The sequence below is a fragment of the Bos indicus genome, chromosome 15, assembly GCF_029378745.1.
Source record: "Bos indicus isolate NIAB-ARS_2022 breed Sahiwal x Tharparkar chromosome 15, NIAB-ARS_B.indTharparkar_mat_pri_1.0, whole genome shotgun sequence".
In the NCBI taxonomy this organism is placed as follows: domain Eukaryota; kingdom Metazoa; phylum Chordata; class Mammalia; order Artiodactyla; family Bovidae; genus Bos; species Bos indicus.
The window spans coordinates 33,904,820-33,931,547 of NC_091774.1; the positions used below are offsets into that span (position 1 = coordinate 33,904,820).

At 40.0% G+C, this 26,728-nt stretch overlaps 1 protein-coding gene across 4 annotated transcripts in view; it reads left to right on the plus strand.

The window, feature by feature from the left end:
- The window catches only part of JHY (junctional cadherin complex regulator), an 86,058-nt gene that overhangs the window by 6,836 nt on the left and 52,494 nt on the right, over positions 1-26,728 (plus strand). For all 4 annotated transcript variants that reach the window (XM_070803559.1, XM_070803562.1, XM_070803561.1 and 1 more), the window contains exon 3: positions 23,147-23,663. In XM_070803559.1, the coding sequence (XP_070659660.1) occupies positions 23,147-23,663 (517 nt within the window). The remainder of the gene's footprint in view (positions 1-23,146; positions 23,664-26,728) is intronic.

A 26,728-nucleotide genomic window follows, 5' to 3' on the forward strand; every position in this document is an offset into this window, starting at 1 on the left:
GACACTTGACATGTATCATCTTATTTAATCCTTTTGGCAGCCCCAACAGGTGGACACTATCATGATCCCATCTTAGAGACTGCAAATAAGGCTTACAGAAGCTGGTTACTTATTTCACCAGGGGCGTGGTAGAGCAGCAAACTCCTGCAGTCTGACTCTATGCTTTAAACCATGTTTCTATTGTAGCACTAATCTAAGAGAGTCATAGTTTCCTAGGAAATAAATGGTAGTTTTATTTATAGAAACAGGGCATCAGAAAGGATAGGTATTCTTGTCTGTACTTTTACGAGGAAGAAACCAAGGCAAGGATCCATTATGTGACCTCATTTCCCCTATGTTGAGTTTTTCCTCTTAGAACAGTTTTCAGAGACCTGACTTTAACCTTGCTTTTTACCCAAGGACAATGTAAATACTATTCAATGTATTTTTTAAATTTATTTCTTTATTGAAGGATAATTGCTTTACCAGAATTTTGTTGTTTTCTGTCAAACCTCAACATGAATCAGCCACAGGTATACATACATCCCCTCCCTTTTGAACCTCCCTCCCCCTCCCACCCCTCTAGGTGGATAGAGCCCGTTTGAGTTTCCTGAGTCATACAGCAAATTCCCATTGGCTATCTATTTTACATATGGTAATGTTATTCTTTCCATATATCTCACCCTCTCCTCCCCTCTCCCCATGTCCATAAGTCTATTCTCTAAGTCTTTTCTCCATTGCTGCCCTATAAATAAATTCCTTGGTACCATTTTTCTAGATTATGTATATATGCATTAGAATACAATATTTATCTTTCTGACTCACTTCACTCTGTATAATAGGTTCTAGGTTCATCCACCTTATCAGAACTGACTCAAATGCATTCCTTTTTATGGCCGAGTAATATTCCATTGTGTATATGTACCACAACTTCTTTATCCACTTATCTGTCGATGGACATCTAGGTTGCTTCCATGTTCTAGCTACAGTAAATGGTTCTGCAATGAACAATGGGATACATGTGTCTGTTTCAATTTTGGTTTCCTCAGGGTATATGCCTAGAAGTGGGATTGCTGGGTCATATGGTGGTTTTATTCCTAGTTTTTTAAGGAATCTCCATACCGTCTTCCACAGTGGCTGTATCAATTTACATTCCCTCCAACAGTGCAAGAGCATTCCCTTTTCTCCAAACTCTCTCCACCATTTATTGTTTGTAGACTTTTTGATGATGGCCATTCAGACTGGTGTGAGGTGGTATCTCATTGTAGTTTTGATTTGCATTTCTCTAATAATGAGCAATATTGAGCATCTTTTCATGTGTTTGTTAGCCATCTGTATGTCTTCTTTGGAGAAATGTCTATTTAGGTCTTTTCCCCCACTTTTTGATCAGGTTGTTTTTCTGGCATTGAGTTGTATGAGCTGCTTGTATATTTTGGAAATTAATCCTTTGTCAGTTGTTTCATTTGCTATTATTTTCTCCCATTCTGAGGGTTGTCTTTTCACCTTGCTTATAGTTTCCTTTGCTGTGCAAAAGCTTTTAAATTTAATCAGATCCCACTTGTTTACTTTTGTTTTTATTTCCATTACTCTAGGAGGTGGGTCATAGAGGATCTTGCTTAGATTTATGTCATCAAATGTTCTGCTTATGTTTTCTTCTAAGAGTTTTATAGTTTATGGTCTTACATTTAGATCTTTAATCCATTTTGAGTTCATCTTTGGGTATGGTGTTAGGAAGTGTTCTAATTTCATTCTTTTACATGTAGCTGTCTAGTTTTCCCAGAACCATTTATTGAAGAGGCTATCTGTGCCCCATTGTATATTCTTGCCTCCTTTGTCAAAAATAAGGTACCCATAGGTGCAAGGGTTTATTTCTGGGCTTTCTGTCTTGTTCCATTGGTCTATATTTCTGTTTTTGCAGCAGAACCATACTGTCTTGATGACTGTAGCTTTGTAGTATAATCTGAAGTCAGGAAGGTTGATTCCTCCAGCTCAATGCTTCTTTCTCAAGACTGCTTTGGCTATTTGGGGTCTTTTGTGTTTCCATAAATTGTGAAATATTTTGTTCTAGTTCTGTGAAAAATGTCATTGGTAATTTGATAAGGATTGCACTGAATCTGTAGATTGGATTTGGTAGTATACTCGTTTTCACAATATTGATTCTTCCTACCCAGGAACATGGAATATCTCTCCATCTGTTTATGTCATCTTTGATTTTTTTCATCAGTGTCTTATAATTTTCTCTGTACAGTCCTTTTGTCTCCTTAGGTAAGTCTATTCCTAGATATTTAATTCTTTCTGTTGCAATGGTGAATAGGATTGATTCCTTAATTTCTCTGATTTTTCATTGTTGGTAAATAGAAATGCAAGTGATTTCTGTGTATTGATTTTGTATCCTGCAACTTTGCTAAATTCACTGATTAGCTCTAGTAATTTTCTGATAACTATCTTTAGGGTTTTCTATGTACAGTATCATGTCACCTGCAAACAGTGAGAGCTTTACTTCTTTTCCAATCTGGATTCCTTTTACTTTTCTTCTCTGACTGCTGTAGCTAGGACTTCCAGAACTATGCTGAAAAACAGCAGTGAAAGTGGACACCCTTGTCTTGTTCCTGATCTTAGGGGAAATGCGTTCAATTTTCACCATTGAGAATAATGTTTGCTGAAGGTTTATCATATATGGCCTTTGCTATTTTGAGGTAGTTCCTTCTATGCCCATTTTTTGAAGAGTTTTAATCATAAATGGGTGCTGAATTTTGTCAAAGGCTTTTTCTGCATCTATTGAGACGATCATATGGTTTTTCTTTCAATTTGTTAATATGGTTGATTTGCATATATTGAAGAATCCTTACATTCCTGGAATAAATCCAACTTATTCATGGTGTATGAGCTTTTTGATGTGTTGCTGAATTCTGTTTGCTAAAATTTTTGTTGAGGAGTTTTGCATCTATGTTCATCAGTGATATTGGCCTGTTCAGTTCAGTTGCTCAGTCGTGTCCGACTCTTTGCGACCCCGTGAATCGCAGCACGCCAGGCCTCCCTGTCCATCACCAACTCCTGGAGTTCACCCAGACTCACATCCATCGAGTCAGTGATGCCATCCAGCCATTTCATCCTCTGACGTCCCCTTCTCCTCCTGCCCCCAATCCCTCCCAGCATCAGAGTCTTTTCCAATGAGTCAACTCTTCGCATGAGGTGGCCAAAGTACTGGAGTTTCAGCTTCAGCATCATTCCCTCCAAAGAAATCCCAGGGCTGATCTCCTTCAGAATGGACTGGCTGGATCTCCTTGCAGTCCAAGGGACTCTCAAGAGTCTTCTCCAACACCACAGTTCAAAAGCATCAATTCTTTGGCACTCAGCCTTCTTCACAGTCCAACTCTCACATCCAGACATGACCACTGGAAAAACCATAGCCTTGACGAGACGGACCTTTGCTGGCAAAGTAATGTCTCTGCTTTTGAATACGCTATCTAGGTTGGTCACAACTTTCCTTCCAAGGAGTAAGTGTCTTTTAATTTCATGGCTGCAGTCACCATCTGCAGTGATTTTGGAGCCCCAAAAAATAAAGTCTGACACTGTTTCCACTGTTTCCCCATCTATTTCTCATGAAGTGATGGGACCAGATGCCACGATCTTCATTTTCTGAATGTTGAGCTTTAAGCCAACTTTTTCACTCTCCTCTTTCACTTTCATCAAGAGGCTTTTGAGTTCCTCTTCACTTTATGCCATAAGGGTGGTGTCATCTGCATATCTGAGGTTATTGATATTTCTCCTGGCAATCTTGATTCCAGCTTGTGCTTCTTCCAGCCCAGCGTTTCTCATGATGTACTCTGCATAGAAGTTAAATAAGCAGGGTGACAATATACAGCCTTGATGTACTCCTTTTTCTATTTGGAACCAGTCTGTTGTTCCATGTCCAGTTCTAACTGTTGCTTCCTGACCTGCATACAGATTTTTCTTTTTTTATGTTGTCTTTGTCTGTTTTTGTTATCAGGGTGATGGTGGCCTCGTAGAATGAGTTTGGAAGTATTCCTTCCTCTGCAATTTTTTGAAAGAGTTCTAGAAGGACAGGCATTAGCTCTTCTCTAAATGTTTGATAGAATTCTCCTGTGAAGCCAACTGGTCCTGGGCTTTTGTTTTTTGGAAGATTTTTGATCACAGCTTCAATTTCAGCCCTTATAACTAGGTTGTTCATAATTTCTATTTCTTCCTGGTTCAGTCTTGGAAGATTGAACTTTTCTAAGAATCCGTTCATTTCTTCCAGGTTATCCATTTTATTGCCATAGAGTCATTCATAATAGTCTCTTATAATCCTTTGTATTTCTTCACTGTCTATTGTAACCTCTCCTTTTTCATTTCTAATGTTGTTGATTTGATTCTTTTCTCTTTTTTTCTTGATGACTCTGGTTAAATAAAGGCTTGTCAATTTTGTTTATCTTCTCAAAGAACCAGCTTTTAGTTTTATCAATCTTTACTATTGTTTCTTTCATTTCTTTTTCATCTATTTCTGCTCAGATCTTTATGATTTCTTTCCTTCTACTAATTTTGGGGTTTTTTTGTCCTTCTTTTTTCAGTTGTTTTGGGTGTAAAGTTAGGTTGTCTATTCAATGTTTTTCCTGTTTCTTGAGGTAGGATTGTATTGCTATAAACTTCCCTCTTAGAACTGCTTTTGCTGCATCCCGTTGGTTTTGAGTTGTCGTGTTTTCATTGTCATTTGTTCCTAGAAATTTTCTGATTTCCCTTTTGATTTCTTCAGTAACCTGTTGGTTATTTGGGAACATGTTGTTTAATCTCCATGTCTTTGTGTTTCTTACAGTTTTTTTCTTGTAATTTATATACAGTCTCATACCATTGTGGTTGGAGAAGATCCTTGATATGATTTCAATTTTCTTAAATTTACTGAGGTCTGATTTGTGACCCAAGATGTGGTCTATCATGGAGAATGTTCCATGTACACTTGAGAAGAAGATGTATTCTTCTGCATTTGGATGGAATGTCCTGAAGATATCCTTCTCATCTAATATATCATTTAAGACTTGTGTTTCCTTATTAATTTTCTGTTTGATGATCTGTCCATTGGTGTGAGTGGGGTGTTAAAGTCTCCTACTGTTATTGTGTTACTGTCAATTTCTCCTTTTATGTCTGTTAGTGTTTATCTTATGTATTGAGGTGCTCTTATGTTGGGTGCATAGATATTTACAATTGTTATGTCTTCCTCTTGGATTGATCCCTTGATCATTATTTAGTGTCTTTCCTTATCTCTTGTAATATTCTTTAAGGTCTATTTTGTCTGATATGAGAATTGCTACTCCAGCTTTCTTTTCCTCACCATTTTCATGGAATATATTTTTCCAACCTCTCACTTTCAGCCTATATGTGTCTTTAGGTCTGAAGTGGGTTTCTTGTAGACAGCATATATATGGGTCTTATTTTTGTATCCATTCAGCCAGTATGTGTCTTTTGGTTGAAGCATTTAACCCATTTACATTTAAAGTAATTATTGATATATATGTTCCTATTGCCATTTTCTTAATTGTTTGGGGTTGATTTTGTAGATCTTTTTTCTTCTCTTTTATTTCTTAACTATATAAGTCCTTTTAACATTGTTGTAAAGCTGGTTTGGTGGTACTAAATTCTCTTAACTTTTGCTTGTCTGAAAACCTTTTTATTTCTCCATCAATTTTGAATGAGATCCTTGCTGGGTACAGTAATCTTGATTGTAGATTTTTCCCTTTCAGTACTTTAAGTATATCCTGCCATTCCCTTATGGCCTGAAGAGCTGAAAGACCAGCTGTTAAGCGTATGGGGTTTCCCTTGTATGGGGTTTTCCCTTGCTGCTTTTAATATTCTTTCTTTGTGTTTAGTCTTTATTAGTTTAATTAGTATGTGTCTTGGTGTTTCTTCTTGGGTTTATCCTGTATGGGACTCTTTGTGCCTCTTAGACTTGATTGACTATTTCCTTTTCCATGTTGGGGAAATTTTCAACTATAATCTCTTCAAAAACTTTCTCATACTCTTTTTTTCCTGGGACCCCTATAATTTGAATGCTGGTGCATTTGATATTGTCCCAGAGGTCTCTGAGACTGTCCTCAGTGCTTTTCATTCTTTTTACTTTATTCTGCTCTTCAGAAGTTATTTCTACCATTTTATCTTCCAGCTCACTGATTCATTCTTCTGCTTCAGATATTCTGCTAGTGATTCCTTCCAGAGTATTTTTGATTTCAGTAATTGTGTTGTTTGTCTCTGTATGTTTATTCTTTAATTCTTCTAGGTCCTTGTTAATTGATTCTTGCATTTTCTCCATTTTGTTTTCAAGGTTTTTGACCATCTTTACTATCATTATTCTGAATTCTTTTTCAGGTAGTTTGCCTATTCCCTCTTCATTTATTTGGACTTCTGTATTTCCAGTTTGTTTCTTCATTTGTGTAGTATTTCTCTACCTTTTCGTTATTTTTTTTTTTAAACTTATTGTGTTTGAGGTCTCCTTTTCCCAGGGTTCAAGGTTGAATTCTTTCTTCCTTTTGATTTCTGCCCTCCTAAGGTTGCTCCAGTGGTTTGTGCAAGCTTCATATAGGGTGAGATTTGTGCTGTTTTTGTTTGTTTGTTTGTTTTTCCTCTGATGGGCAAGGCTGAGTGAGGTGGTAATCCTGTCTGCTGACTGAGTAGGTATTTTTGTTTTGTTTGTTGTTTAGATGAGGCGCCCTGCACAGGGTGCTACTGGTGGTTGGGTGATGCCGGGTCTTGTATTCAAGCGGTTTCCTTTGTGTGAGTTCTCATAGCATAGGAACCTGGAATGTCAGGTCCATGAATCAAGGCAAATTGGAAGTGGTCAAACAAGAGATGGCAAGAGTGAACATCGACATTCTAGGAATCAGCAACCTAAAATGGACTGGAATGGGTGAATTTAACTCAGATGACCATTATATCTATGACTGCGGGCAGGAATCCCTTAGGAGAAATGGAGCAGCCATCATGGTCAACAAAAGAGTCCGAAATGAAGTACTTGGATGCAATCTCAAAAACAAAAGAATGATCTCTGTTTGTTTCCAAGGCAAACCATTCAATATCACAGTAATCCAAGTCTATGCCCCAACCAGTAAGGCTGAAGAAGCTGAAGTTGAACGGTTCTATGAAGACCTACAAGACCTTTTAGAACTAACACCCAAAAAAGATGTCCTTTTCATTATAGGGGACTAGAATGCAAAAATAGGAAGTCAAGAAATACCTGAAGTAACAGGAAAATTTGGCCTTGGAATATGGAATGAAGCAGGGCAAAGACTAATAGAGTTTTGCCAAGAAAATGCACTGGTCATAACAAACACCCTCTTCCAACAACACAAGAGAAGACTCTACACATGGACATCACCAGATGGTCAACACTGAAATCAGATTGATTATATTCTTTGCAGCCAAAGATGGAGAAGCTCTATACAGTCAACAAAAACAAGACCGGGTGCTGACTGTGGCTCAGATCATGAACTCCTTATTGCCAAATTCAGACTGAAATTGAAGAAAGTAGGGAAAACCACTAGACCATTCAGGTATGACCTAAATCAAATCCCTTATGATTATACAGTGGAAGTGAGAAATAGATTTAAGGGACTAGATCTGATAGATAGAGTGCCTGATGAACTATGGACGGAGGTTTGTACATTGTACAGGAGACAGGGATCAAGACCATCCCCATGGAAAAGAAATGCAAAAAAGCAAAATGGCTGTCTGAGGAGGCATTACAAATAACTGTGAAAAGAAGAGAAGCAAAAAGCAAAGGAGAAAAGGAAAGATATAAGCATCTGAATGCAGGGTTCCAAAGAATAGCAAGGAGAGATAAGAAAGCCTTCCTCAGCGATCAATGCAAAGAAACAGAGGAAAACAATAGAATGGGAAAGACTAGAGACCTCTTCAAGAAAATTAGAGATACCAAGGGAACACTTCATGCAAAGATGGGCTCTGTAAAGGACAGAAATGGTATGGACCTAACAGAAGCAGAAGATATTAAGAAGAGGTGGCAAGAATACACAGAAGAACTGTACAAAAAGATCTTCATGACCAAGATAATCACGATGGTGTGATCACTCACCTAGAGCCAGACATCCTGGAATGTGAAGTCAAGTGGGCCTTAGAAAGCATCACTACGAACAAAGCTAGTGGAGGTGATGGAATTCCAGTTGAGCTATTCCAGATCCTGAAAGATGATGCTGTGAAAGTGCTGCACTCAATATGCCAGCAAATTTGGAAACCTCAGCAGTGGCCACAGGACTAGAAAAGGTAAGTTTTCATTCCAATCCCAAAGAAAGGCAATGCCAAAGAATGCTCAAACTACTGCACAATTGCACTCATCTCACACGCTAGTAAAGTAATGCTCAAAATTCTTCAAGCCAGGTTCAGCAATACATGAACCGTGAACTTCCAGATGTTCAAGCTGGTTTTAGAAAAGGCAGAGGAACCAGAGATCAAATTGCCAACATCCGCTGAATCATGGAAAAAGCAAGAGAGTCCAGAAAAACACCTATTTCTGCTTTATTGTCTATGCCAAAGCCTTTGACTGTGTGGATCACAATAAACTGTGGAAAATTCTGAAAGAGATGGGAATACCAGACCACCTGACCTGTCTCTTGAGAAACCTATATGCAGGTCAGGAAGCAACAGTTAGAACTGGACATGGAACAACAGACTGCTTCCAAATAGGAAAAGTAGTACGTCAAGGCTGTATACTGTCACCCTGCTTATTTAACTTCTATGCAGAGTACATCATGAGAAATGCTGGGCTGGAAGAAACACAAGCTGGAATCAAGATTGCCGGGAGAAATATCAATGACCTCAGATATGCAGATGACACCACCCTTATGGCATAAAGTGAAGAGGAACTCAAAAGCCTCTTGATGAAAGTGAAAGAGGAGAGTGAAAAAGTTGGCTTAAAGCTCAACATTCAGAAAATGAAGATCGTGGCATCTGGTCCCATCACTTCATGAGAAATAGATGGGGAAACAGTGGAAACAGTGTCAGACTTTATTTTTTGGGGCTTCAAAATCACTGCAGATGGTGACTGCAGCCTTGAAATTAAAGGGCGCTTACTCCTTGGAAGGGAAGTTATGACCAACCTAGATAGCATATTGAAAAGGAGAGATATTACTTTGCCAGCAAAGGTCCGTCTCGTCAAGGCTATGGTTTTTCCAGTGGTCATGTCTGGATGTGAGAGTTGGACTGTGAAGAAAGCTGAGCGCCGAAGAATTGATGCTTTTGAACTGTGGTGTTGGAGAAGACTCTTGAGAGTCCCTTGGACTGCAAGGAGATCCAGCCAGTCCATTCTGAAGGAGATCAGCCCTGGGATTTCTTTGGAGGGAATGATGCTGAAGCTGAAACTCCAGTACTTTGGCCACCTCATGCGAAGAGTTAACTCATTGGAAAAGACTCTGATGCTGGGAGGGATTGGGGGCAGGAGGAGAAGGGGACGTCAGAGGATGAAATGGTTGGATGGAATCACCGACTCAATGGACGTGAGTCTGGGTGAACTCCAGGAGTTGGTGATGGAGAGGGAGGCCTGGCGTGCTGCGATTCACGGTGTCGCAAAAAGTCGGACACGACTGAGTGACTGAACTGACTGAGGGTTAGTTCTCTGGTAGTCTAGAGTCTTGGAGTCAGTATTCCCACTGTAAAGGCTCAGAGCTTGATCTCCTGTGTCACAAAGTAATTTAGTGGAAGAGATGAAATGGGCACCCAGCTCTCAATTTTCAATCCAGTGATCGATTTCACTACACAGGATCCCCTTAGAAGAGCCATTGGTTCTCTATTTTTTTCAGAGCACTGGAGGAAGAGACAGTCACCACTAAAGAGTAAGAAGAAAAGTAACAATTTCACAAATCCATAGTAGCCAGAAGAATGTGACACTTTTATATGCCAAGGGAGCCCCAAAAATATCAATGTATTTTTAAATAAAGAATAATATAAAGTCAAAAGCATGGTTAGGGCCTTGGTCTTCTGATTCACAGATCCTAAAATGATGGTATTTTCCTTAGACTGATTTGTCTTGGAAACATTAATGAAAGACTATAATCCCCAGGATTAGAGTGGGTTATGGCCCTGGTAGTTGTTTGGCTGTGCAATGCTTCATACATTGACTGGAGAACCAGTTCTCCACTACAAAGGAAAACACAACCAAAGCATTTAGTCAAGTAGTACCTCAAGAATATCATCCAGGGACTTCCCTGACAGTCCAGTGGCTAAGATTTTGCACTCCAATGCAGGGGGCCCAGGTTCAACCCCTGATCAGGGAACTAGAGCCAACATGCCGCAACTGAGAGATCCTGCAACTAAGGCCCCAGCATAGCCAAATAAAAATGTTTTTAAAAGCCTTAAAAAAATGTCATCCAGTTGAGCATTTCCTTACTGGCCCCTTTCTCTGTTCATCTTGGAAACTTTTCCTAGGTGTATCGTTGCTTGGATCTGAGTAGTTTATGAGTCGAGAAACAGACAAATTGATCACAGGCTCTCAATATAAAATTCAAGAGTGCTTTCATTTCTGGCAGGTAGATGGCATTCTGGGAACTGTAGTTCAAAATAATTAGTCAAAGCCTTGCCTTAAAACCAAGAAAAATCTCTTTCTTCTTGCTTTTATGGGCAACCATTTTAAAAGCTGCCTGCCAAGTCACTTGAGCTCTACTCTTGTGTTTTGATGTTACTAGAACCTCCTCAAAGCAATTACTCCCTTGTACCTCAGCAAAGCCAAGCCTCAGCTCAATGCATATGGATTAGAAAAACCTTTTACTTAATAGAAATTGGAGCAGCATTGACTGCAGTGAATGAATCAAGAGTAGAAAGAGGATCTTCACGTGATAATCCTTAAACCCCACTCCAGAACTAGCCTTATGACACTCGGCACTCAGGGAAAAGGAGATCAATGTAATTCCTAGAGCATTAGAAATAACCTCTTCAGCCCTGTGGCCCTCTGAAACCTCATATGATAAAAAAAAAAAAAATCAGAAAGCAGCAATACAGTAACTGGTATATGTGTTTGATAAGGTTTTATTTACAAAAATACCTCAATATAATTAGCTACTATTTGGAGGACCATTTGCTTGATATATACTATCTCACTTATCACAACAAGAGGCTCTTAGACAAATTTTGCAAATGGGGAACCAAGGCTCTGACAGTTTTGTTAGGTGTATGTAGCTACTAAGTGGCCGAGCCAGAAATTGAGCTAAATGAACTGTCTTCCAACTCCAAAGTCTGTGTCTCCACTTGTATGTATCTGGATAGGTGATCAAGGACTGATCTAGTCAAGAACTCAGTTTTGCTCTCTATCAGAAATTAAAGCTGTAACAGCTTCAATATGGACCGAACTGAGGCCAGATTAAATATGCATGTAAAGTGATAAATTTTAGTTAAGTAATATAAATCTATAACGGATCCTGTGTCCTCAGGACACAATAAATATTAATGGTATTTTACTTTTGGGCAGGAGGATCATTTGTTGTTGTTCAGTCACTCAGTCATGTCCAACTGTTTGTGACCCCATGGACTGCAGCACACCAGCCTTCCCTGTCCTTCACCACCTCCCAGAGCTTGCTCAGATTCACATCCATTGAGGGTCCATATGAACAGAATCACAGTAGCCTATATTCCCCAGCAACTCTCCTGGAAAACAGAATGTTTTCCTTCAGTGAAGGTTCTCTCATCACCTGGGAAGCAGAGCCCTCACCAAATATTCCCCATTCTGTCTAAAAGACCACCTTGTGCCAGAAAGTACTTGGTGGAAGACAGGTGCGGGAAAGTATTCTTAGTTAACTTGAATATTTAGAATTGACTGAAAGTAAGAAAAGGACTCAGGAATAATCATCTGCATTTTTGTGGTAGTATATAATTTTTCCTCTCAAAAGCTTTCACATATATATATATATGAAATATGTAGTATTTATATATAAATATGTAGTGTGTGTGTGTGTATACAGTTGATCCTTGAACAAAATGAATGTGAACTGAATGGGTTCACACGCATGAGGATTTTTTGTTAATAAATAGTACTACGGTAGTACAAAGCCCACAGCTGGTTGAATTACTGGATGTGGTACTGTGGATACAGAGGGTGGGTCCTGCCACTTGAGCATCCACAGAATTTGGTATTCTCAGCATGTCCTCATATATACCAGGGATGACTGTATGTTGTCTCCAATTAACAATACAAGAATCAAGTGAAGTACTGAATGGTGATTTTTAGGACTTAAATATTAGTATGGGATAAGCAAAACCAAAAGTACATAGAGAGACTTAGTAAAAACCCAAACTCAGAATTTTAACTTCCCCCTCCAATTTCACACATAAGATATATTTGAGCTGATGAGAGATTACTTCCTCTCATAAGTGTCATAGAGATTTATTTTTCCCCCTCTGATTGGGAGCGTAAAGAAACTTGAGGCTAGGTGTAATATTCTAGTTTTATCAAGAACATTCTGAGAGCTTCCAGGCATCAACTTTCATTCCTGTTGGTTTCTAGCAACATTCATCCATGTTAATTTATGTTGTCTTGATGAGATTTTCCATTTAAGGTCATTGGTTGGCCAGCCTCTTCAAATGCATTCTATTCTATACCCAAGGGCTTCCCAGGTGGCTCAGTGGTAAAGAATCTGCCTGCCAGTGCAGGAGATGCAAGAGACATAGGTTTGATCCCTGAGTGGGGAAGATCCTCCCAGAGAAGGAATTGGCAACCCACTCCAGTATTCTTGCCTGGGAAATCCCATCCACAGAGGAGCCAGGCAGGCTACAGTCCATAGTGTTGCAAAGAGTCAGACATGACTGAGCATGCATGCACATATACCCAATCCTATGGGGTTCACACAGTATTTGGCGATAGCTACTAGCATGTTGGTTATTTATTTCTGATCACATGGGTATCATCATATCAAAGAAGTGACCTGGTGTCATAGGTATTGGTCACTGCTGTCTTATGTTCACTTGCTCACAAACTATGCAGCTGTCAAACCCTGATGCGCTCCTCAGAGCAGGCACTGTGCCATCATGACAGACGAGCAGTCAGAGGAGGAAGTGAAGTGTGTGCGTGGGCATGAATTGTGTCTATTAGAGGCACAGTCCCCGCCAGAAATGCTAATGCTACCATGACTCCTGGGGTTTTATTGCCCTCGGAGAGGACCATGAGTTCCTTTCCAGCTTATTTCCAAATGGGGATGCATTACTGTGTTAAAATAAGTAAATAAACAGTGAGTTCGAAACCTCACAATGTGTTATTGAATTTATATCACCTACAGTCCTGCCAGTCTATCAAGAGGAAGACTGTAACCAAGTAACTGAGCAGATAAGTTTAACTGACAATCTTCACTGTATTCATCTGTTTCTACTCCCTGACAAATTTGGTAATGTGGAAATCTTTGGTTACTAATTTTTTAATGTATTGAATTTAAAAATTTTCCCCAACCCCTATATATATTGGTGAGTTTCCCATGATAGGCCCAATTCAGTTTTTAAAATGGTGGATTCTTAGAGCTGTTTGGTCTTTTAAAGATCAGCCTATCCCTTACTGTATTAATAAAAGGTGGAACCTGAGGCCTAGAGTGGATAAGAAACTTACCCAAGTTCACGTAACTGCTCAGTGGCAAAATCTGGATTAGGGCTCAGGTGTCAAGACCTCTCCAGTGCTCTTCCCATGACATCACAGCTACCTTGCAATTCCAATGCCATTGGTATCTGGCAGTTAAAATACAAGAGAGGACCTCCCTGGTGGTCCAGTGGTTAATATCTTGCTTTCCAATGCAAGGGATGCGGGTTCCATCTCTGGTCAGGGAGCTAAGATCCTACATGCCTCTTGGCAAAAAAAAAAAAAAAAAAATATATATATATATATATATATGAAACAGAAACAATATTGTAACAAATTCAATCTAGACTTTTAAAATGGTATGTGTGTGCTCAATTGTATGACTCTCTGCAATCCCATGGACTGTAGCCCACCAGGCTCCTCTGTCCATGGAATTTTCCAGGCAAGAATACTGGAGTGGATTTTCTTAAAAATGGTCCACATCAAAAAAAAAAAAAATATATATATATATATATTAAAAGAAAAAAGTCCAAGAAACTAGCACCTGGAAGTGCTGTCAGTCTGGGTCTCTGCCTTTTAGCCACTGTTTCTGGAGAATGAAAAGAACTCCCGAGCTTTCCACAGAAAATGTCTGGCAGGAGCATTGTACACTCTCACTGAAGGAGAGGAAGGAATTCTGTTTCTGAATATGTTCTGTGTCATCAGCATTTCCCTTGTGAGGATGCAGCCTTTGTTTCACATAAGATAATCTTAATGGAAACAAGGTACTGGAATTTCACGTTGCAATTACTAGCATGCCCTCTTAAGATAATTTATTTTAACTCAGAGATTGTCCATGAATCAACACTGGTACTAATAAGAACCTGGTGCAAATACTTGGTTATTTTGCAGCCAAAAGCTGTTGTCAAAAAAGGGAGATTTTGGTTGGAATTATCCAAACTGTATGTCTGCAGTCAACAAAATTCACCAGATAACATAACAATCCAAGCCCTTCGTTTGTGGATAGTCTTTGGCCTTTGGTTCATTAAACTACTTTTCTCCTATTAAAATGTTTAATTTTTTTTTAGCAGAATAAATTCCTGCATTAGATGAAATTTTCTGGGTTGTAAATAGCCTTCCCAAAGGATTTCAATATACTTGTGGAACCTTTTTGTTTTGCACTTACAAAAGTGATTTTTTTGATCCTTTGGATTTATTTCATTTTATTTACTTAAAAGCTGTTGATAAAAAGATTAAGATGAGCACAGAATTCAGAAATCCTTGGAAGCAATTGTCAGTTTTATTGCTCCTTAAAGAAGCATTAAAAACTGTACACTTAAACAGAAATTGAATTTGCTGTTCATATCCATAAAAGATTTAATGGCATATAAATTGGGAATAATTGTTCTGTTTAAAAGGATTAAATTAAACCTAAATCAATAATAACATGTGCAGTTTCAATTTAACTGCCTACTTAAAATAAAGTGGCAAAGAAATAACTGCTAAATGATTAATAGCAATGCTTTTATTCACCTCCTTGACAGGCAAAATGGCCAGTTATTGAATATTTTATTATGAGTGCAAAGGATGTTAATTGTACTAGAAACATGCTCTAATTTTAGTAATTTTTTGATTGAATACTAAACTGAACACGAAGCTGTTTGTCAAATGGAGATTTGATTTTATTTGGACTGAAGTTGTCACAGTCAGTGCTCGAATGTGGTCCATTAGAGACAGCAAATAGGATGGCATATGCCTAGGAGACCACCCTCCCCTTCCTCTCTGCATCCGTCTCTAACCTGGGCATCTGAAGGGCAGACCTGGCATCTGTTGTCTGAATAGCAACAAAGGCATTGTGTACTCATTGTCTAACCTCCCTATCCGCTGGGGAGAAAACAAGGTGTGTGTTTTGTGTGCACATGATTACCGATGAAGGAGCACTTCACACTCATTGTGTTCCCAGTGTGTTGACCTGGACCACACAACACAAAGGAGCATCTCAGCACACAAGCTCAGAACAATGGGGTTCTTTAGTATCATGTTCTGTTTCAAGCATTAGATTTGTTTCCGTGAAGTATTACAGCTTTTCACGCTCCTGAGTTTGCAAAACATAACCTCCCATTTGTCCCTACATATGGTTTCCATCAAAAGGAAGAGAAAGGGGCGTGTTTTAAGATAGTCATTGTAGGTGTACGCGGTACAGTGTAATTAAAGCTCTTAGAAGAGCCACATTTTCTGATTCTAATCTTGTAAATACACCTTACTAGAGTGTCTCTTCAAACGATTGGTCCAAAAATATCTTTCACAGCCAGAGCAACTCAGTGTGTCTGATTTGTTTCAAAACCTTCTGAATTTTCCAGGTTTCACTCAAAACACCTGTCTTTTCCAGGGTGTGTGATGCTACTTCTGTGGGCAGTGTCTGATGGCAATTTGTTGAGGCTAGAAATTATATCTCCTTCTGAAAGTCTAAAATAATTGAAATCTCCCGGTTTTATCTTCCTCATCATCTCTCAGCAGTGCCTAAAATTTCTCATCATGTGGAAACACAGACATTTCTTAATCCCATTTTCCTAAATCACAGTTGAAACAGAGTCTCCATGATACCTAGTTCTTGGGAAAATATTTTTTTTCTAAGATAGTGTATTCACACTTTCAGGCCACTAAGGTGCCACTTAGTGCATCACGAGACAATGCTGTGTCCTGGAAATAACTTGGGCCTTAGGGAGAAAATAAGCCCTTGAGATCCAATCAGCAGGAAGCACAGGACACACCAGTGCCGTGTCATGTGACAGAACACAACACACAGCCACAGACACCGTGACGGAGCTTGTCGGCACACGCTTTCAGAGCAGACCCTTCCTGGGACCCTCCTTACTTTGTGCCAAGAACATAGTTCCAGGGACTGCCCCAGTGGTCCAGTGACTAAGAATCGGCCTTGCAATGCAGGGATGCAGGTTTGATCCCTAGTCAAGGAACTAAGACCCCACATGCTGCAGGGCAACTAAGCCCTCAGGCCACAACTAGAGAAAAGCCCGCGTGCCACAGCGAAGATCCCGTGTGCCACAACTATGACCCAACACAACCAAATATTTTTTAGAAAGCAAACACAGAAAATAAGAAAATTATATTTTAAAAAAGAACATAGTTCTCAGCATATATATGTATACAAATGTGCTTAATACTCTCAATGACTATGAAGTAGGTACCATTATCTTTTTTTAGGTAGGTACTATTTGCATCCTCATTTTATTGATGAGGAAACTGAAGCACAGAGAAGTACAATAACTTGCCCACACTCCCACGGTAACTGGCAGTACGAGGAATTCAGTGCAGGCAATCTGATCGGAGAAGGCAATGGCACCCCACTCCAGTACTCTTGCCTGGCAAATCCCATGGACGGAGCGACCTGGTAGGCTGCAGTCCATGGGGTCGCTCAGATTCGGACACAACTGAGCAACTTCACTTTCACTTTTCACTTTTACGCATTGGAGAAGGAAATGGCAACCCACTCCAGTGTTCTTGCCTGAGAATCCCAGGGACAGGGGAGCCTGGTAGGCTGCCGTCTATGGGGTCACACAGGGTCGGACACGACTGAAGTGACTTAGCATTAGCATTAGATCAGCACACCATAATATGTTCTATCTTCCCAAAGCCAGCACTCTACAACCCACCCTAGGAAAGCAGTGGGGCGGTGGGCCCCAATAAGATGTGTCACTTTAAAAGAATTTGTCTTTTAATTTATTTTTGCGTCGTCATTGCTGCGCGGGCTTTTCTCTAGTTGTGGATAGCAGGGACACGCTCTAGTTGCGGTGCTTATGCGTCTATTTGCAGTGGCTCCTCTGGTTGTGGAGCACACGCTCTAGGCTCACGTGCCTCAGTGGTTGCAGCCCATGGGCTCAGGAGTTGCTGCGTCCAGGCTCTAGAGCACAGGCTCAGCAGTTGTGGTCATGGGCTGAGTTGCTCCACAGCATGTGGGATCTTCCTGGACTAGAGACTGAACCCATATCTCCTGCATTGGCAGGCTGATTACCACTGAGCCACCAGAGAGGCCCAGATGTATCACTTTTAAGGTTGCCAAGCCCTGCTTTAAACAGTGCAAAGAAGAAGGCTACCTGTTCTAAAACTTTCCCCCAAAAACCATATACAAGCCGTAGATAACCGTAGATAAGCCCTTTGAACACCACATCACTGTGCCTATCCAAATATATCTGTCTTACCTTGTTCTCTAATTGAGTGATTTTGCTAAATTAAATCCAAACTTTCAAGTTAATGGAATTAAGCCATACCCTTCATGGAATTTACAAAGCCCTGCAAAATCTCACCTCGGCTTAACCCTGACCTTCACTCCTCAACCATCCCCACTCCTACCCTCCACTTTATCCATGCAAAATTTGTCCTTTGAAAGCCCCATGTTCTCTCACCTGTCTGTTCCTTTTTACAAGTTGTTTCCTCAGCCTGGCTTAGACTCTCTGCCCTTCTTAGCCTTCGGTATCAGCTAAGCCATCAATGCCTTCAGAAAGCTCCCCTTTCTCCCAAGATGGGACTGGATGTCCCTCCTGAGTCCTGCATTGAACCTGGACTGGCATCTCGTTTCATACATGACGTTTCACATGTTTCAATGCCATTCTCCCAAATCTTCCCACCCTCTCCCTCTCCCACAGAGTCCATAAGACTGTTCTATACATCAGTGTCTCTTTTGCTGTCTCGTATACAGGGTTATTGTTACCATCTTTCTAAATTCCATATATATGCGTTAGTATACTGTATTGGTGTTTTTCCTTCTGGCTTACTTCACTCTGTGTAATAGGCTCCAGTTTCATCCACCTCATTAGAACTGATTCAAATGTATTCTTTTTAATGGCTGAGTAATACTCCATTGTGTATATGTACCACAGCTTTCTTATCCATTCATCTGCTGATGGACATCTAGGTTGCTTCCATGTCCTGGCTATTATAAACAGTGCTGCGATGAACATTGGGGTACACGTGTCTCTTTCCCTTCTGGTTTCCTCAGTGTGTATGCCCAGCAGTGGGATTGCTGGATCATAAGGCAGTTCTATTTCCAGTTTTTTAAGGAATCTCCACACTGTTCTCCATAGTGGCTGTTCTAGTTTGCATTCCCACCAACAGTGTAAGAGGGTTCCCTTTTCTCCACACCCTCTCCAGCATTTATTATTTGTAGACTTTTGGATCGCAGCCATTCTGACTGGTGTGAAATGGTACCTCATAGTGGTTTTGATTTGCATTTCTCTGATAATGAGTGATGTTGAGCATCTTTTCATGTGTTTGTTAGCCATCTGTATGTCTTCTTTGGAGAAATGTCTATTTAGATCTTTGGCCCATTTTTTGATTGGGTCATTTATTTTACTGGAGTTGAGCTGTAGGAGTTGCTTGTATATTTTTGAGATTAGTTGTTTGTCGGTTGCTTCATTTGCTATTATTTTCTCCCATTCTGAAGGCTGTCTTTTCACCTTGCTAATAGTTTCCTTTGATGTGCAGAAGCTTTTAAGTTTAATTAGGTCCCATTTGTTTATTTTTACTTTTATTTCCAATATTCTGGGAGGTGGATCATAGAGGATCCTGCTGTGATGTATGTCAGAGAGTGTTTTGCCTATGTTCTCCTCTAGGAGTTTTATAGTTTCTGGTCTTACGTTGAGATCTTTAATCCATTTTGAGTTTATTTTTGTATATGGTGTTAGAAAGTGTTCTAGTTTCATTCTTTTACAAGTGGTTGACCAGATTTCCCAGCACCACTTGTTAAAGAGATTGTCTTTAATCCATTGTATATTCTTGCCTCCTTTGTCAAAGATAAGGTGTCCATATGTGCGTGGATTTATCTCTGGGCTTTCTATTTTGTTCCATTGATCTATATTTCTGTCTTTGTGCCAGTACCATACTGTCTTGATAACTGTGGCTTTGTAGTAGAGCCTGAAGTCAGGTAGGTTGATTCCTCCAGTTCCATTCTTCTTTCTCAAGATCGCTTTGGCTATTCGAGGTTTTTTGTATTTCCATACAAATTGTGAAATTATTTGTTCTAGCTCTGTGAAGAATACTGTTGGTAGCTTGATAGGGATTGCATTGAATCTATAAATTGCTTTGGGTAGTATACTCATTTTCACTATATTGATTCTTCTGATCCATGAACATGGTATATTTCTCCATCTATTAGTGTCCTCTTTGATTTCTTTCACCAGTGTTTTATAGTTTTCTATATATAGGTCTTTAGTTTCTTTAGGTAGATATATTCCTAAGTATTTTATTCTTTTCGTTGCAATGGTGAATGGAATTGTTTCCTTAATTTCTCTTTCTGTTTTCTCATTATTAGTGTGTAGGAATGCAAGGGATTTCTGTGTGTTGATTTTATATCCTGCAACTTTACTATAATCATTGATTAGTTCTGGTAATTTTCTGGTGGAGTCTTTAGGGTTTTCTATGTAGAGGATCATGTCATCTGCAAACAGTGAGAGTTTTACTTCTTCTTTTCCAATTTGGATTCCTTTTATTTCTTTTTCTGCTCTGATTGCTGTGGCCAAAACTTCCAAAACTATGTTGAATAGTAATGGTGAAAGTGGGCACCCTTGTCTTGTTCCTGACTTTAGAGGAAATGCTTTCAATTTTTCACCATTGAGGATAATGTTTGCTGTGGGTTTGTCATATATAGCTTTTATTATGTTGAGGTATGTTCCTTCTATTCCTGCTTTCTGGAGAGTTTTTATCATAAATGGGTGTTGAATTTTGTCAAAGGCTTTCTCTGCATCTATTGAGATAATCATATGGTTTTTGTTTTTCAATTTGTTAATGTGGTGTATTACATTGATTGATTTGCAGATATTGAAGAATCCTTGCATCCCTGGGATAAAGCCCACTTGGTCATGGTGTATGATCTTTTTAATGTGTTGTTGGATTCTGATTGCTAGAATTTTGTTTAGGATTTTTGCATCTATGTTCATCAGTGATATTGGCCTGTAGTTTTCTTTTTTTGTGGGATCTTTGTCAGGTTTTGGTATTAGGGTGATGGTGGCCTCATAGAATAAGTTTGGAAGTTTACCTTCCTCTGCAATTTTCTGATTGGCCCTGTTCTCCTGCTCGGTGCACTCATGACTCCAGTTGTAAATCGCTCATTTCCTGGTCTGTATCCCCAACTGAGCTTACCATCATCTCCCCCTAACTTGTGTGGGGATGTGCAGTCGTGTCCGACTCTTTGTAAGCTCCTCTGTCCATGGAATTTTCCAGGCAAGAATACTAAAGTGACTTGCCATTTCCTATTCCAGAGGATCTTCCTGACCCAGGGATCGAACATCTCCTGCATTGACAGGCGTGTTCTTGACCACTAGCACCACCTCCCCCTAACTCAGTACATGCTCAGTAAACATCTATAGAATCACTGAACAAGCAAATGCATGAGGAAAGTTAAATTCTGTTGAATCAAGTGAATGAATGAATGAGGAGAGTTAAACTCACATTTTCCTTTGAATATATCATAGATATGGGGAAAATGGCACATTTCTTCATTTAAAAAAATACTTTCTATCTTTATTTACTTGAAGATGTACTTTCATCTTTTCTTCCCCATCTAAACAACCATTGCTGAACCTTATACTTGATGCAGCACAAAATAAGCCCTAAAGTCATTCACTTGTTTGGTCCAAAGAAAACAGCTTTTCTGCATGTTTAAATACTAATTTACTACTGTTGGGGTTTTTTTAAAAATATAAATATCTAATGCTCAGTTATTGATTCAGGCATCACTTTTTACCTCTTCTGTCCATAGCACAGGGCAGAGGTTAGGGAAAGGAAGGCCAGCCCTGCTGCCCAGGACCGTCACCTAGGTGAGGAGATACAGTTGCCATGGTGAACAGTGAACTAAGCACAAATACAGCACATGAATTTAGCTACATTGTCTCATCTGGATTGTATGCAATCTTGAGAAATAAACAGAACAAATATAACTGATCCCTAACTTAGGGATGAGAGAAACCGGCTCAGAGATGACATGGTCTACCAGCTGAGGCACAGACAGGTAGTGACGGACCCAGGACTTGAGCCCAGGTCTGTCTAGTCCCAAGTCCAGATTATGCCCTGCTGGACCAACCCCTGCCCCTGGGACAGTAGGGGACATCGCACAGAGAGACCTCCTCAAAGCCCCAGGGGCAGGTAGCCCTGTGGAGTTTCAGGAGTGACAAGTCACACGGTTTGATGTCAGTTTCCTGACTATCATGGACCATCCATCCAGGCCCTTTGCTGGAGGAGAATATCATTTTTCTTCCCTCAGTGGAAAAGGCAGAGCAGTCCGTCCCAATAAGTTTTCCATCTTAACATGTGAAGTACAGATTCAGAGTGACGAGGGGAACTCCCCGCAGTCCAGTGGGTTAGGACTCAGGTCTTACACCAGTGTGGCCCACGCTCAGTCCTGGATCGGGGAACTGACATCCCGTCCAGCAAGCCTTGTGTCATGGTTTAAAAAAAAAAAAAAAACACTAAAAATTCAAAGTGACAATTTAGCAAGATATGGAAGTTGGGGCTTTCTGCTCTAGTTTCTGCTTTACATCAAATCAAAGAAATCTAGGTTCACATTAAGAAGACTAAATTAGCATTAGGGACCCCATTAGTTTGTTTACCCAGCATAAAATTATGTCCTCTGTAAACGGGAATATCAAATAGCATAAAAAGCCCAGATGATTTACATTTTCTTTTTGATTAGAGGATTGCATCTACTGTACTCAAGGAAAATCTCTCCCATTTAGCTTTTGAAGATCAAAAGAGGCCATTAAATATGCCCGTATTACCAGCATTTTTTTTTCCTTTTTTGATTAAGACTAGGAGGTGCTTTACAAATTGAGATCGTCATAGGGGAAAAGGGAGGACTTGATTTGGGGTCATATGTACTGATTATGGACCCATTCATATGGACCAGGCAGGACCCTATGCTTAACCTTTTATTCATATAGGGCTTTTCTACACCTTAAAACACATGCTGACCTGTCTACTGAGTTTTGTGTACACAGACCTGACCCAGAGAATATGAGCTGAGAGCTTTCAGAGGCATTGTCTGATCCCAAATGTGAAGGATCTTCCCGTAGCATATTTGAAAAAAAAAGACAAAATGAAGTGATGAATAAAAATCACTGATTCAGGAGGATGAACCTGTGTAGGTGTTCAGTTGGCATAAATCCTGCTTTTCTCCCACAAAGATGCAGACTGAGTCGTTGTCCAGGCAACGGTCGAATTTTCCTTCCTTGATAAACAGCTAAATGTGTATATCACCAGCTAAGTGTGAAATCCATTTTATCTGCAGCAGCTTATTACTTATGCAACTTATGGTGTGTCTAAGTAATAGCATTCCTCGCACCAAGATGATTTCGCTGGCTTAATGTTACAGACATTGGTTTTCCAGCATTTAGAAATGAACCATCCCCCTTTTTTATTCCATATTTCAATGAACTTAGATAATGACGACTTTTTGCCCTTATGTGTAGTGTGTAGGCCTGGTCTGAGCCTGAGATGTGTCTTTCACATGTTACATAGTAAAAAGGAAAATTGTAAGAGAAAGATGGAGACTGATGTCGAGTAAGATGGTCAGCTGAAGAGAATGAGTAATCTGTTTGGATGAAGGACTTGACATTTCTTTTCTGCTCTGGGCAGCCGACAACCCACAGAAGACAAATACTCACACCTCCGATACGATCCAAACTGGAAGAGTAAGAAAGAGGAGGGAAAGTTGTTGCCTGTAGAAGCGTTGCCGGAGTCTGTGGACAGCTCTACAGAAAATCTGACTCTGAACCCACTCTACCCTTCCAAGGAGCCTTCGATGGACCTCTCAGCGGGGAAAGGTGAACAGAAGAGCCCACGGAGCACAGCCTCCTTACTTGGGAGTGAATTCGTAAGCCCGAACTATGAGCTCAGCACCCACCGCACTGAGCCATTTTCCGTGCTGAGTGACAGCGACCCTGAGGAAAAGTCCAGCAACCTCTCTCGGTACTTGAAGAGTTCAAGTTCACGCAGCGAGGCATTCCTGCCAGGATCACGCGGCCCTAGGCGAAGGAAGTCCAAACAATATTTTGTGGAAAAGAACAAGCTGACTTTGGGATTACCCACTCCAAGAATGGACTCTTATCTTCAACTTCACAATAAAAAAAGGGGGGAAGGTCACCTAGAACAGGTACGTAGCGACTTCTTAAAAATCTCTTCCGGGCACTCGACTAGCATTTGCCTCTGTTTGAAACAGCTGGGTATCACTTCCTTTGGGGTGGCGATGTCATTGTAAGCACCCGGCTGAGTAAAACAAACACCCTGTACCTTGCCCCTCTTTGAAGAATTGGGGGGATTATTCCACAAATTCTTAAAAGCAAAATAGAAGTCATTAATGGCTTACAGTGCTGTAATTCAATTATTAGACCCAAAATGTTTCCATCCAAGGAACCATAGGTTTTTTTTTTTAAACTATAAACTCCATTAGATAAAATACAGAGCTGAGGGTTTGATTCTCTGTGTTGGCTGCCTTTGTTCCCACAAAAGCACTGGTCTTCAATCCTATTAAATCCCTCTAGTACATTGGCGGTGACATGACATACTCATTATCAGTAACAGCCACTGACAGAAGTGATTCTTAGCTCAGATTCTGTGTGTATGTGTGTGTATACATATATGTATGTGTGTGTGTATGTATATATATATATGTGTGTGGAGAAGGAAATGGCAACCCACTCCAGTATTCTTGCCTAGAGAATCCTGTGGACAGAGGAGCCTGATGGGCTGCTGTCCATAGGGTCGCATAGAGTCGGACACAACTGAAGCAACTTCGCATGCATGCATGGGAGAAGAAAATGGCATCCCACTCCAGTATTCTTGCCTGGAGAATCCCAGGGATGGAGGAGCCTGGTGGTCTGCCGTCTATGGGGTCTCACAGAGTCCGCCACAACTGAAGCGACTTCAGTTCAGTTCAGTTGCTCAGTCGTGTCCGATTCTGTGCAACCCCATGAATCGCTGCACGCCAGGCCTCCCTGTCCATCACCAAGTCCCAGAGTTTCCCCAAACCCATGTCCATCAAGTCGGTGATGCCATCCAGCCATCTCATCCTCTGTCGTCCCCTTCTCCTCCTGCCCTCAATCTTTCCCAGCATCAGGGTCTTTTCAAATGAGTCAGCTCTTCGCATGAGGTGGCCAAAGTATTGGAGATTCAGCTTTAGCATCAGTCCTTCCAATGAACACCCAGGACTGAAGCGACTTGGCAGCATATATATATATATATATATATATGTGTGTGTGTGTGTGTGTGTGTATGTATGTATGTATGTATATATAGGGTGGTAGTGCAAGGATGGCAGGGTACAACAAGGGTTTTTTTTTATTATTATTATCCAGGTGATTCTATTATCTTTCCAATTCCCATTGATAATCACTGTACTGTCTTTCAACTTGTGCAAATGATGTGATCTGATTATAAACTTTAGTCTCTCTGTCTATAAAATTGGAATAATATTATGTCCCCTCCCTTTCTCATCTGATCATTTTGAGGGTTTATTCTACCCCAGATGATGAATTCAAGACATATTGGAGCCAGTAAACCTAGCTCTATTTCATGGATGCACATAAAGCTCACATCAGCCCACCTCCTAGGGGACATGTTTGTGGACATGGAGAATAGAATGGCTGGATCAGTGCATCCACCAGCCTTACTGGGGAAACAGCTTGAAATTCATCCCCCAACAATGTGGGATCATTTTCAAACATGAAGGAGAGGTTGTTATATTAAATAGGGATGCCCTTGGGGCTTTCTAGGTGGTGCTAGTGGTAAAGAATCTGCCTGCCAATGCAGGAGACGCCAGTTCAATCCCTAGGTGAGGAAAATCCCCTGGAGTAGTAAATGGCAACCCACTCCAGTGGGTTCTTGCCTGGAAAATTCCATAGACAGAGGAGCCTGGAGGGTTATAGTCCATGGGGCCAAGGGGAGTCAGACATGACTCAGCCACTAAGCGTGTGCACACACACATATGCACAAATACAGGGATGCTTTTCTACCTATTCAAATTCAAACTGGCATTATTTAGGGTACTCTGACCTGTTTTAACCTGTATTTTCTGAAGGAACAAGGGAAAGTGAACATTTGTGATTTTTTCTTAACTGAGGAAACTCTGTCTATGGTCTTAAAAGATTATGTCATATCCTTGCCTTCGTAACTGAAAATAAAACAAAGGAGTGGACATGTATTTTTAGTTGATTATCAAAACACTTAGCTGACTTCAAACAGAATTTTCAACATTTTTACTCAGTTTTAGTTGTGAATGTACTTTTCCATGAAACTTATGTGACATTTTAAATTTTGCTTGGTCACTCATTTTAAAATACAAATAAATTCTGTGAAAGCTGTTTATGGTCAATAGTTTCTCCTAGACTAAGGCAATATTTTTCCTTTATTTTTAAATGTATTCTCAAAAGAGAAGAGGCAAATAGTGAGGCAAAAAAGAATTAGTTATATCTCCAATAATAAAACCTAGAAAAGGTTTGTTATAAGCTCCTTAATTGATTTCTTAATTGCTAATTTTTCTTAATAGTTACACCTTAATTTACAAACAATATCAGGGTGTGTTGATTGTCACTGAGTCAATAGCATAATTTTCTTCCATTATGCCCAGGAGGAAACTTTAAAGCAGTTCAGCTTTGCCCAGTCTTTAAACTCTCGAATTATTCTGTGAAATGGCCATGGATCTTTTCCTCCACTTTCTCCAGATTCAAACGTCTAAAGGCTGATTGTTAATTGTATTCAAAACTGTTTCTGCACCGTTTTCCAACATACATTTCCTTCATTTTACTCCAATTCGTTAAAAAAAAAAAAAGATGCAAACTAGTTTGACCTAATAATGATATACAATAATAGGTGTAACTTGTTTTTTGAATTATAGTCAGTAGCATAGAATGATGTGTTCAAGTCATTATTTATGTATGAAGTATGTGCAGGTCTTTCTGCCAGTACAGATTATATATTCCCTGATGGGCAGGAACTATGCTTTGTACTTTTTTTAAGACTTTTATTTTCTTTTTTTGGATGTAGATAATTTTTAAAGTCTTCACTGAATTTGTTACAGTACTGCTTTTGTTTTATGATTTGGTTTTTTGGCCACAAGGCATGTGGTTCTTAGCTCACCAAGCAGGGATCAAACCTGCACCCGCAGCAGTGGAAGGTAAAGTCTTAACCACTGGACCAACAGGGAAGTCCCTGTTCTTATCT